The 13,221-nt window shown below is 47.2% G+C and overlaps 1 protein-coding gene across 1 annotated transcript in view; it reads left to right on the top strand.

Annotated features, from left to right (window-relative positions):
• The first annotated feature begins 2,521 nt into the window (after positions 1 to 2,521).
• The window catches only part of BCR (BCR activator of RhoGEF and GTPase), an 80,083-nt gene continuing 69,383 nt past the window's right edge, over positions 2,522 to 13,221 (top strand). The window contains exon 1 of the mRNA XM_040416426.1: positions 2,522 to 3,894. Within this exon, the coding sequence (XP_040272360.1) occupies positions 2,925 to 3,894 (970 nt within the window). The 5' untranslated portion in view covers positions 2,522 to 2,924. The remainder of the gene's footprint in view (positions 3,895 to 13,221) is intronic.

The following is a 13,221-nucleotide window of genomic DNA, read 5'->3' as shown; positions in this document are numbered from 1 at the left end:
ATCGTAGGGATCTTGGAGAACACCTTTGGGGCGTGGGCTACATGGACATTTTGGCCACAACACCCATCGTGCAACCAAGGAGGCCATGTCATTAGATTTTCTTCTTTTATACCCTTTCTTGCCAGCCACGCTGTGGAGTACTTGGACGCGTGTGATGGAGCATTGTCCTGCATGAAAATCATGTTTTTCTTGAAGGATGCAGACTTCTTCCTGTACCACTGCTTGAAGAAGGTGTCTTCCAGAAACTGGCAGTAGGACTGGGAGTTGAGCTTGAATCCATCCTCAACCCGAAAAGGCCCCACAAGCTCATCTTTGATGATACCAGCCCAAACCAGTACTCCACCTCGCTGGCGTCTGAGTCGGACTGGAGCTCTCTGCCCTTTACCAATCCAGCCACGGGCCCATCCATCTGGCCCATCAAGACTCACTCTCATTTCATCAGTCCATAAAACCTTTGAAAAATCAGTCTTGAGATATTTCTTGGCCCAGTCTTGACGTTTCAGCTTGTGTGTCTTGTTCAGTGGTGGTCGTCTTTCAGCCTTTCTTACCTTGGCCATGTCTCTGAGTATTGCACACCTTGTGCTTTTGGGCACTCCAGTGATGTTGCAGCTCTGAAATATGGCCAAACTGGTGGCAAGTGGCATCTTGGCAGCTGCACGCTTGACTTTTCTCAGTTCATGGCCAGTTATTTTGCGCCTTGATTTTTCCACACGCTTCTTGCGACCCTGTTGACTATTTTGAATGAAACGCTTGATTGTTCGATGATCACGCTTCAGAAGCTTTGCAATTTTAAGAGTGCTGCATCCCTCTGCAAGATATCTCACTATTTTTGACTTTTCTGAGCCTGTCAAGTCCTTCTTTTGACCCATTTTGTCAAAGGAAAGGAAGTTGCCTAATAATTATGCACACCTAATATAGGGTGTTGATGTCATTAGACCACACCCCTTCTCATTACAGAGATGCACATCACCTAATATGCTTAATTGGTAGTAGGCTTTCGAGCCTATACAGCTTGGAGTAAGGCCTCTTTCACACTTGCGTTGTCCGGATCCGGCGTGTACTCCACTTGCCGGAATTACACGCCGGATCCGGAAAAACGCAAGTGTACTGAAAGCATTTGAAGACGGAACCGTCTTCCAAATGCTTTCAGTGTTACTATGGCACCCAGGACGCTATTAAAGTCCTGGCTGCCATAGTAGGAGCGGGGAGCGGTATACTTACAGTCCGTGCGGCTCCCGGGGCGCTCCAGAATGACGTCAGAGCGCCCCATGCGCATGGATGACGTGATCCATGTAATCACATGATCCATGCGCTTGGGGCGCCCTGACGTCACTCTGGAGCGCCCGGGGAGCCGCACGGACGGTAAGTATACTGCTCCCCCGCTCCCCACTACACTTTACCATGGCTGCCAGGACTTTAGCGTCCCGGCAGCCATGGTAACCACTCTGAAAAAGCTAAATGTCGGCTCCGGCAATGCGCCGAAACGACGTTTAGCTTAAGGCCGGATCCGGATCAATGCCTTTCAATGGGCATTAATTCCGGATCCGGCCTTGCGGCAAGTGTTCCGGATTTTTGGCCGGAGCAAAAAGCGCAGCATGCTGCGGTATTTTCTCCGGCCAAAAAACGTTCCGTTCCGGAACTGAAGACATCCTGATGCATCCTGAACGGATTTCTCTCCATTCAGAATGCATTAGGATAATCCTGATCAGGATTCTTCCGGCATAGAGCCCCGACGACGGAACTCTATGCCGGAAGACAAGAACGCAAGTGTGAAAGAGCCCTAAGACAACATGCATAAAGAGGATGATGTGGTCAAAATACTCATTTGCCTAATAATTCTGCACGCAGTGTATTGAGTCCATGAAAGATTGAACTTTTTGTCACAAGTTAGCGGAAAGGGAGACTTGTGAGAAAAAAACAAAGCTAACTATGGTGTGAACACGGTCTGAAGGTGATGAAATCCATCTCACAGCCAAGTGGTGCATGATGGGCTCCGATGTGTTCCTGACAGGAATACATTGGCAAAAGTCTCAGCTTTTAATATCTGCTTGTATGACTAGCTAGTATAGTCAGTGGCATATGTGTTTGGTGCATTTTTTCCTGTGATATGTTTACCACAAAAATGCACCGAGACGCTGCAAAAACTGCAATTAAAACAGCAAAAGTGCAGAAAAACGGCAGCAAAATCCCATGTGAACCCACCCAAAACATGACATAAAACCCCAACTTTTTAGTAGTTGCAAACTGCAAATGAGACGTTGTAATACATCATTCACTTTAATGTGGACGCGTTTCCATAGAGATAACACCTCTGGGAAACGCAAGCTATGAAGCAGGCCTAAAAGGCAGACGAGCGGAGAGTATGGGAGCTCTCCGGTAACCCCCGCATAGTCTGCGGTACTGCGTGCGGCTAGAATTCCTGGGAGCGATCAGTGCGGCTCACAGGACGGCCTCACGTTACACACGCTGGCTGACACGGGGGGCGGAGCCACGCTGACCCCGCCCCTCACACAAACACACAGGGACTGACACACAATAGAGAGGCCGAGGAGAGCACTTCAGGGACGTAAGGAGACGGGATTCGGGCTGAGAGAAGCCCCGGAGACAGCGTCCTATCACCGGAGGAGTCGGGGCAGCAGCAGACCGGGAGCCCAACAGTCACATTAGACCGCAAGAGTCCTGGTAAGAGAGACTGCTGTGATAACATGGATACACATAGGCTGCCTCCATTAAATGAGCCAGGAATCCAGTGACATTCACTTATACAGGGACCTGAGCCAGGACCGAGGTCCTGAGAGACATCCTGGATATACATCCCTAGGAGCTATACACACTGCTTACTACAAACTGAACCCAGACTGGTGATGCCAAAAGCCTCATGCTGAGCTTCTTTGGCAAAGTGTCCCCCAGGGGCCCCGACCAGGATGTTGGAGCCAGCAGGGTTCGCCGAGGCGTGGCGCGCACAGTTTCCAGATGCAGAGCCACCCCGCATGGAGTTACGCACTGTGCGGGACATGGAGCAGGAGCTGGAGAGGTGCCGAGCGTCAGTACGTAGATTGGAGCGGGAGCTGAACAGGGAGCGCTTCCGAATGATCTACCTGCAGACCCTTTTGGCCAAAGAGAGACGAGGTTATGATAGACAACGCTGGGGATTTGAAGAGAGGGATCCACCAGGTGGTGGTGAGGAGAGACCTTTGGGTCCAGGTCGAGAAGAGCGAGTACTGGGTCCTGGAAGGGAGCAGAAGAGCCCAGAGGAAAGAATTAGAGGACCTGGTCGCAGGGAGCCACCTGTCGGAGCCCCTGATCTGTCTCCCGGGGATGTACCTAGGGGCCCCCGTCGGCTATTAAGCTTGACGGAAAGGGATGCGCTAGAACCACGGTCGGACCGGCTTCGCAGGGCAGCATCCCATCCTGAAGGGAATCCAAGGCCACCACCGCCTGTAGAACCTCGCCGTGGACGCTCTTCAGACAGCAGTTGTGGTTGGGATGGCGAATACGAAGAAGCCGAGTTAAATCCACGCTTCCTTAAGGATAATGCATTACCTGGTCCTGGAAGTCACTGGGGAGGACCATGGCCTCGGCGCTCTGTTTCACCACAGAGCTTTGAAGACTTAGGGGGTGGATACACACCCGACTGCAGCTCCAATGAGAACTTGACTTCCAGTGAGGAGGAGTTGTCTTCTGGACCCTCTGGTAGGGTATCCCCACGGGGTCCCTGGGGTCGGTCTCCGCCTTCACCTGGCAGTGCCAGCCCTCCTACACCCCAGGCACCTGCTCGCCACTGTCAGCTGAGGGTATCTGAAGCAGCAATTGTTGGTGTGAGACGTAGTGGACAGATCTGGCCGAGTTGCATAGAGCCGCCTGGAAGAGACGGAGGATACCACGGAGATGGCGGTGAGAATATTCTGTTTCCTATACCTTTTTAGTTCTAGAAACATTTCAGCATCATTCTACTTCATTATTGCCTTGTCTTCACTGAACATGACCTTCTGTCGGTCCGCCCATCTTCTGCCAGTCCGCCCATCTTCTGTCGGTAAATATGTATTTGTAGGTCAGCGGGCATGAATAATGAAAGCTTTTACTTCATGCCATGTAAGAGGACATGGTGGTGCTTTCTTAGGCCTCGTTCACATCTCCGTCAAGCAGATCCGGCACAAATACCGGCAGTCAGCTGGACCAAAAACAGCTGCATGCAACGGTATTTGTCCTACTGAAACCCGCCATTTATGCCCAAAAGTGGCCCGGTCAGTAGGGATGCGGCGGTGATCTTTTAGCTGCTCTCTGCTGGAAATACGTAGCCTTAGTCTGGTCCTGTCTAGGCTGTGTGTCCTATAGACTTCAGCCATCAGGTTCTGACGCTAAGAGCAGCCACTGTCACCCACTCACTAACAAAGCCTTTGCACGTAGACACTCATGGCTTCTTTGTCCTCCTCATCTTAACTTTCTCTGCAACCTATTACTATAAGGTTCCTTACACAAATCAATTTTGCACTGCCGATTTACAGCAATTAAAAAAACACATGCTTGATTCTGCTCTCTAGCCTCCAGACCTACAGTTGTAGGGTGAATGTTCCACGTTTTCACTTTCAGGGTATGTTCACATGGCAAAAGGTTGGCGGTTCTCATATTGAAGTCAATAGGAAGCTGGTGTTGACGATTTGATTGAGGATTACGTCAAGACGTATGCCTTATAGCTGTGTACTGCAGTCTGTGGTTCTCCAGCTGAAAAACTACAACTCCCAACATGCTCTGACAGCTGCAGGCTGGTTTGCAACCTCTGGAGAGCTACAGGTTGGAGACCATTAAAGGGTTTCTCCGGGCTTTTAATTTTGTTTGAGAAAACGGCGCGTTCAGTGGGCACGTGCCGTCTCTCTTCTCTCTTCCTGTCCACTGCTATGTCTATGGCAAAGCAGCACCGAGCAGGAAGACAAAAGGAGGACAGCACGTGCACACTGCGCATGCCGTCTCCTCATACAGATGATTGGAGGGGGTGCTGGGTGTCGGACCCCCACCAAACTGATATTGATAACCTATTCTGAGGATAGGTCGTCCAATATTCAAAGCCCGGAGAACCCCTTTAACTGACACTAGGTTCGCACTAGTGTTAGGAGATCCGACAGCCTGTTCCATTGGCCAGACATAAACTGCCGCATGCAGTGTTATTTGTCTGGCCGAAATCCAATGGTTCCCAAAACAATCCGCCTACGCCGGATACGGTGAACTCCGGCAGGCTGTTCCTCTGCCTTTTGAAAGCTGATTTGAACGTACTCTTAGCTGTCTACATCAGTGTCATACAACCTGTGACTCTCCAGCTGTGGTGAAAAGGTACCAGCATGCCATGGAAGCTGTGGCGCGCGTTGGCATGCTGGTACTTGTCCCCCCTCATCGGCTGGAGAGCCACAGCTCGCCGACCACTGCTGTCAGTTATAAACTGTTAAATATATAGAGAGCACATAAATAATACAGATCTGTAATGGCAGGACGCTCTGAATAATATATCGATGAGGTTTGATGGTTCCCCAGCGGACTACCTGGCCTCTAGGCAGTCTGGATTTCTGTAGGAATCTCCCTACAGATCAGCAACCTTCAGCACTCCAGCTACTGTGAAACTACAACTCCCAGGTAAAGAAGTCTCAGGTTATTTCTACAGCATCGGAAGATAGGACTTTTCTTATAAAATTGTTTCTCAACTAATAGCACCCACCTAGGTTGTATTGTGGAGTGTGTTTCATGCCACTTAAAATATGTGGGTCATACCACTTGCAAGTTGAATACACGCATTGCTGAGCTTGTCTCAGGTTTTCAATTAAAGGGCATCTGTCAGCAGATTTGTACCTATGACACCGGCTGACCTGTTAAATGTGCGCTTGACTTATGAAGACATCTGTGTTGGTCCCATGTTTATATGTGCCCGCATTGCTGAGAATAATGATGTTTTAATATATGTCAATAAACCTATAGGAGCAACGGGGGCGTTGCAGTTGCACCTAGAGGCTCTGTCCATTAAACAATACCTCTTTAAAACGGTCACTGCCTAGTGTGTTGCGACGCTTTTTAAGGTATGTTCACATGGAGGATTGTCGGCACGTAACAAAACCCGATGCAGAGGTTTATATGTTTCGGAGGAGGATTTGTGAGTGAAAAGCTAGGACTCTTAGAGCTCTTTCACACGAGCGGATGCCGTGCGGGTAATCTGCTGCGTGACAGAGTGCCAAGCCCCGCACTGGACAGCAGAGGCACGGAGCAGTAACATGATTGATAATGCTCTGTGCCTTTCTGTGACCTTTTTACTACAAAATCACGATGACAACTTTCTCACTGTGATTTGGTAGTAAAAAGGTCAGAGAAGCAAAGAGCATTATCAATCCTGTTACTGCTCCGTGTCTCTGCTGTCCGGAACGGGGCTTGGCACTCCTTCACGCAGCAGATTACCCGCACGGCATTCACTCGTGTGTGAGAGAGCCCTTAGGAGAGACAGTAAGGCCTCTTTCACATGGGCGTTACGGGAACACCCGCGACTTTTCCGCGCGAGTGCAAAACATTGTAATGCGTTTTGCACTCGCGTGAGAAAAATCGCGTGTGTTTGGTACCCAACCCCGAACTTCTTCACAGAAGTTCGGGTTTGGGTTAGGTGTTCTGTAGATTGTATTATTTCCCCTTATAACATAGTTATAAGGGAAAATAATAGCATTCTGAATACAGAATGCATAGTAAAATAGCGCTGGAGGGGTTAAAAAATAAATAAAAAAAATTTAACTCGCCTTAGTCCACTTGATCGCGATGCCCGGCATCTCCTTCTGTCTCCTTTACTGAACAGGACCTGTGGTGAGTATTCATTACAGGTCAAGGACCTGTGGTGATGTCACTCCGGTCATCACATTATCCATCACCATGGTAAAAGATCATGTGATGGATCATGTGATGACCGGAGTGACGTCACCACAGGTCCTTGACCTGTAATGTAGAATATAGAGCATGCTGCGATTTTCACGCAATGCACAAGTGATGCGTGAAAATCACCGCTCATGTGAACAGCCCCATAGAAATGAATGGGTCGGTATTCAGTGCGGGTGCAATGCGTTCAACTCACGCATCGCATCCGCGCGGAATACTCGCCCGTGTGAAAGGGGCCTAAGAGTCCTGCTGACCCCGCCCACACAGGATGATTGACAGCTTTCTGTGTACACACACTGATACAGGGAGAGCTCTCAATCATCCTGTGTGGATGGGGTAATTAGGACTCTGTATCCTATATATCGCAGAGCATCAGGACTCGCCTGACAGGTTCTCTTTAGATAGAGCAGAAAATTCTGCTGATGGATCTGCTTGACTATAATGACTAATAAAAGTTAATTCTTTCTTTACGACTCCTGATCATATAATGAGCTGAGTCATAAATCATCCATGAGAATAGACTTTCTGACGTCTGGAGACACCTGAGCTGGAGAAGACTTCAGTTTCATCAGCTCGGATACTACAGCAACGTTTCTGTCATCACCTTCAGTTCCCCAAAGCGTTCCTCCAGTGCAGAACTACCCCTGAAGATGTAGCTCATCTCCTTCACCATGTTCCAGTACTAAGCTTCCATTAACAGAACCTCCCTCCAGCCATGAGTAGATAGATAGTCATGTTTTCTAGTGTGCGTCCCATTTTATAGCTGAAAGAATAGAAACCCTAGAAGGAGCTGTTTTCATTGCTCGCACCCCGGGTGGATGTGGGCTGTCATGTAGGTGTGCCTTCTCCATGTCTCTGCTATTCCAAGGGGACAGAGCATGCAAAAATCTTCTGGGTGACAAGACGGCCCTCCATTGCATCCAGAATTGTGCCCTACTTGACAAGCAGACCCTTCTAGTGTAAAACTTCAAACCTAGGCCTAGTTCACACTTGTGTGAATTTGGTCAGTGTTTGATCAGTGATTTCCATCAGCGATTGTGAGCCAAAAACACAGGACAGAAGCCAACTAGTGTTGAGCGAACTTGTGTTTAAAGTTCGGCGTCTAAAGTTCGGGTTATCAAAGAATCGCGTTATGGATTCTAAATTCTGTTAAAGTTCGTGGTAGCGGAATCCATAATGCAATTCTTCGATAACCCGAACTTTTACATTTTCCACACGTCCCTTGCTCCATAGAAGTGAACAAGGCTTGTGTGAAAAACGGAAGGTATCCAGAAGCAATGTGGTTTTCACCGATGGTTGCTAGGAGATGTTGGGTGGTGTTCTTCAGTTTCAGTGAAAATGAATCAAAAGCTGAAACATTGGACGCAATCGCAGAAAAACTGATTAAACTTGCATTCAAAACCATCAGTTTTTCCCTGAACAGATCCTGACTCGTTCTGTGTCGCTCGTGTGAAATAAGCCTAAGGGTGCCTCGACACAACCGTGTCCGTTTTGCAGTCCGCAAAATATGGATTTGGTCCATGTGCATTCTGCAATTTTGGCGGGACCCATTGTTAAAAAAAAAGCCTAATCTTGTCCGCAAAACCGCACATCCACGTAAGCTGTAGCTGCTTATTTGAGCATTAAAAATCGCTTGCTTATCGTTAATGGCCGTGCGGTTTTGCAGGAACTGTTCAGTGATTAACAATAATTAAGCAAATACCAATCAATTTCTAATAATCAAATGCCAGACAGCCGCAGCTCACATAGGTGCACGGTTTTCGGCATCTTTGTTTTTCCACACACGTTTTTTGCACTACTTCCACTCATATTGTATGGTAATTTGCGGCAGATTTTCCTGTAAGGAAACCTCATAGAAAATGCGCAGTGTCGGAACTCAAGGATACGTTTAGGGTAAGGCCACATGGAGCGTATACACAGAATTTTCTAAAACTGATTCACACGAGTAAAAAAATAAATAAAGTGTGAATTCTGTAGAGGAATTGACCCACGATGCGGATTTTAATTTATGCTGTGGATTTCCATCGCCAGTTTCGCCCTTTGCAATACACATGGTGAATTCCGCAGCAGATACACAGCAAAATCCGCAACAAATTAATGCGTAAAGTATGCTGAGCCCCAGGTGACTGTACTATGTTATGTGCAGACTTTCCAGCGGAAAATCAGCAGCGTAATACAGCACCATTTATAAAATCTCATGTACATGGTACGGAAATTGACCCACGGTGCGGATTTTGAAAACCCGCAGCCCATCAATTGTCTGTGCGGATTACATTCTTTGTGATGGAAAAGGTGAGATCTGGGGCAAATTTACGTCAAACTACATGACAAAATCCAATCGATTTTGGTACAGAAATGTAGCAAAAACTGACCAAAAATCCACCTAAACTACACTGCTGTGCCTTCAGAAGAGAGAGTTCCCTGACTCGGGCAGCATCCGACTAAACGCTGACAGATTACAGTCACTGGGACAGTTCGCTTGTCAATATAGATTTTTATTTATTTTTTCACTCATCTGTCCGTTCAGGGAAAAATCGCAGCATGTTCTGTCTTCATCAGTTTTTTGCACGGAACTAACCATTCAAGTCAAGGCTTCAGTGAAAAAAACCTGAAGGGCGGACTGACGTGAAAAACTGAATGCAATCGTAGAAAAAGCTGTAGCAAAAGTGAAGGAAAATCATCAGTTTTCCACTGCCGGCACTCTGCCGAGTTCTGTACCGCTGTCGGCTCGGGTCACTGCGGCGGAGGTTCTGGCACAAGCCTCTAGTGCAGATTCTAGCCAAGGACAAAGTATCGCTGCATAAAGCGGTATTTTGTCTGGCAGAATGCCGTTATCCATATCGGACCACATTCTAGTCGGTGAGAGCCGGTGGGTGCCAGCCCTGTATGGCATATGTATACCGCCTGATCCCAGTTTCCTTTTCCTATGTCAGAACATAAAACTAGAATTTTACCACAGATGTGATCCAAAGGAGAGACGTCTCAGCAGCCGAGAGGGACAGATGGGTTGGGGTCCAAGGTAGGAATTGTTCCTCTGAAAGATTGACACTTGGGGCCCTTCTTCTGTAGATTTCCAATATGGGTGAGAAGGAGCTGGTGAACTTCCATCTTTACAGGATAATTACTATTGTCCTCGTGTAACCCGGAGAGGAACTGGGAAATGAATCCCCCACCAATTATCAGTAATGTATATAGACAAGACGTCTGCTTCAAATAGCTGTTTGCAAATGGACTGTAATCTTCGAGCAATATGGAAGTACCAGAATATGTGCAGAGCTGATCTCTGAGTAGGCTTCACTACAGGTTTCGGCTCACAATAACTGATGGAAATAACTGATCAAATAACTGAAGTGTGAACTCAACCTTAGGCCGCATGCCAAATTAAGCTTCATTGGCATGTATTAAGGACCCCTCGGCTCTCAGAGTGCCGCCATATAGTGCCTCTATGAGAATTAGTGTTAGTGAAGAATAACTTGGTAAAATGGCAGGAGGAGGTACAAATCCCAAATACATCAGTGTGTCAGGCCTTAGAGCTCATGCATGTAGCAAATATCCATCCATGGATCCTGTGAGGCAACACTGAGTGACTATGCGTCCATGTTACGGACCTGTAGGCACTCCTCCACAAGGCTCAGTGTTCTTACCTATAAGCAGTGCTTTAAGGGGGAGTTTACTTTGTAATATGCATATAGTGAAACTGAATGCGAGTGTGTCCCCGTGTAATATCGGGAGCACACTGCTGTGTAGCATAGGCCAGTAGCAAGCTATGGAAGCCACCTTACAGCTCCATGGAGCACAGATCCATAAAACCGTCTACGTTTATACTGCCTGGCTCCTTCAATCAAAGTGCAGGGGTGCGGCAGTTGCAGAGAGAGCAGAGCCTCTAGGTGTAATGACAACACCCCCATTGCTCCTAGAGGCTCATCTGCATTTATTAAACCATCATTTTTCTCAGCAATTCAGGCGTGAACATGGGACCAACACAGAGGTCTTCAGCTGCTAAGCGCACATGTAACAGGTCAGCCAGTTTCATAGCTACAAAACTGCTGACAGATGCCCTTTAAGCTGGGGAATCCTATTGTTGTAGATTGGTGACTGATGAAGGCATAGTCAAGTTTTCTCCTCTCGTCTGTAAGTAACGTATCTGTGTATCGTTTTACTCTTCATCTCTTATTAGGTACTTGTATTAACGCATGAAATTATAACTTTTATATAGAAGATCGCCTGTGTAATCCGGACCACTGCTTGACGTCAGAGCTATATTTACTTAGGGCTCCTTCCACTTCTTTTCTTCTAGATGTGACTGTCACAATCTCATATTCTAAACCTGCGCCATACATCAGTCATTTCAGATGACCGTTTTCTAAATTACTTTGGTCTGTGTAGGCCGCCATTTTGGATGACCACGGCATAAGTTAAAACGGCAGCTCTCCAGTCGATCTCAGCTGTGATCTGTGTGTGGCCTGGTTTCCATTGATGGGATGCATATGTCATTGATCAGCATGTGTCACGTTCACCGACGGTCAGCAGAAAAATCGGCTATATTGGCGTTTTCAGGCATCTAAAATCTCTAGTTTATGGCCTCCAGAGTCTGAACACCAGTCTGTTCTGTGATAAGCGTGTGACATGGTGACCCATTAGTCATGGCTTTATGATGTCATTAGCTGCATTTTGTCAGTCAGTGTTGTCCACTCTGATGTAGAAGGTCCTAAGGGCAATGAACTCAGCCTTAAAGGGCTCATGCACACAACCGTATGGCTTTTTCAGTGTTTTGCGGGCCGTTTTTAACGGATCAGTTTTTTGTTTCAGTAGTGTCTCCGGTTCTGTTCCGTTTTTCCGTATGGCATATACAGTATACAGTAATTACATAGAAAAAATTGGTCTGGGCATAAAATTTCCAATAGATGGTTTCGCAAAAATGGAATGGATATGAAAGACATGCGGAGTACATTCCATATGTGTTGAAACCCATTGACTTGAATGGAGCCAATGAACGTTATTTGCGGGCAATAATAGGACATGTTCTATCTTTTGAACGGAGCGGAAATACGGAAACGGAATGCACACGGAGACACTTAAGTTTTTTTTGCTGACCCATTGAAATGAATGGTTCAGTATAAGCAATGCGTACTGAACTAAAAAAAACGGCCAATATACTGAACGCAAAAAACATTCATGTGCCTGACCCCTTAGGCCTACTGCACACGAACGTGTGCGCCCCGTGGCCGTGCTTCAGCCCGCAAAATGCGGGCCGAAATGCACGAACACCTTCCTGGGGCAGCGGATCGCGGACCCATTCACTTTATTGGGTACGCGATCCGGCCGTTCCGCAAAAAGATAGGACATGTTCTATCTTTTTGCGGAATGGAAGTACGGGACGAAACCCCACGGAAGCACTCCGTAGTGCTTTCGTAGGGTTCCATTCCGTGATTCCGTTCCGCACCATTCCGCATCTCCGGATTTGTGGACCCATTGAAGGGAATGGGTCCACTTCCTTGATGCGGAATGCCCACGGAACGGTGCCCGTGTATTGCGGATCCGCAAATGCTGTCTGCAATACGGCAACGGGACACCTACGGTCGTGTTTAAGAGGCCTTAATGGGGTCCCACCATAAGATATGACTACCTATCCAAAGCTAATGGAGTGATGGTCATGCATGTGCACTCCTTCTCTGAGGCCACCGGAGATGGCGGCGTACACTGCTCGGCTTTCGCGGGTAGTCCCGTAGAGAATGAATGAAGCGGCAACTCTCATGCGCAACCGTTGCTGCTTTTACTTTGGAGGCTTCCAGACCCTGATCTTGTGATTGGTGGGGATTGGCTAGTGACAGTTGATTGATTAAAGGGTTTTTGCCATTTTTAACATCCCCTTTACAAAGTTCTCCCTGCCCCATACAAGATGACCTGGGGGTCCTCTGTATGAATAATACCCTGCCTGCCCAAATCTGTGCTGTCTCTGGACTTTGATATTTGGGCTAGTATGTATGTATGTATAGGCTCTAAAAGTGGCATTTTAAGAAGGGTGAAGCAGTGTGAACTTTGATCCAAAGCATACCAATATTTGCCTTTTGCATACTCTTAAACCCCTTCAAGACTTGGTGACTATTTTATTTTTATTTTTTTTATTTTTGTTTTTTTACTCCCAGCCTTCCCAAAGCCATAACTTTTTTTTATTTTTCCATCCACTTAGCCGTATGAGGGCTTGTTTTTTACAGGACAAGTTGTAGTTTCTAATGGCACTATTTACAGTTGCATACAATATAGTGGGAAATGGGGTGGAATTATAAAAATAATTAAAAAATAATAATTGGCGCTTGCAAGCAGGCA

The sequence above is a fragment of the Bufo bufo genome, chromosome 2, assembly GCF_905171765.1.
Source record: "Bufo bufo chromosome 2, aBufBuf1.1, whole genome shotgun sequence".
Taxonomy (NCBI): domain Eukaryota; kingdom Metazoa; phylum Chordata; class Amphibia; order Anura; family Bufonidae; genus Bufo; species Bufo bufo.
Note: the sequence above shows the minus strand (reverse complement) of the source record. Positions and strands in the feature narration are given on the sequence as shown.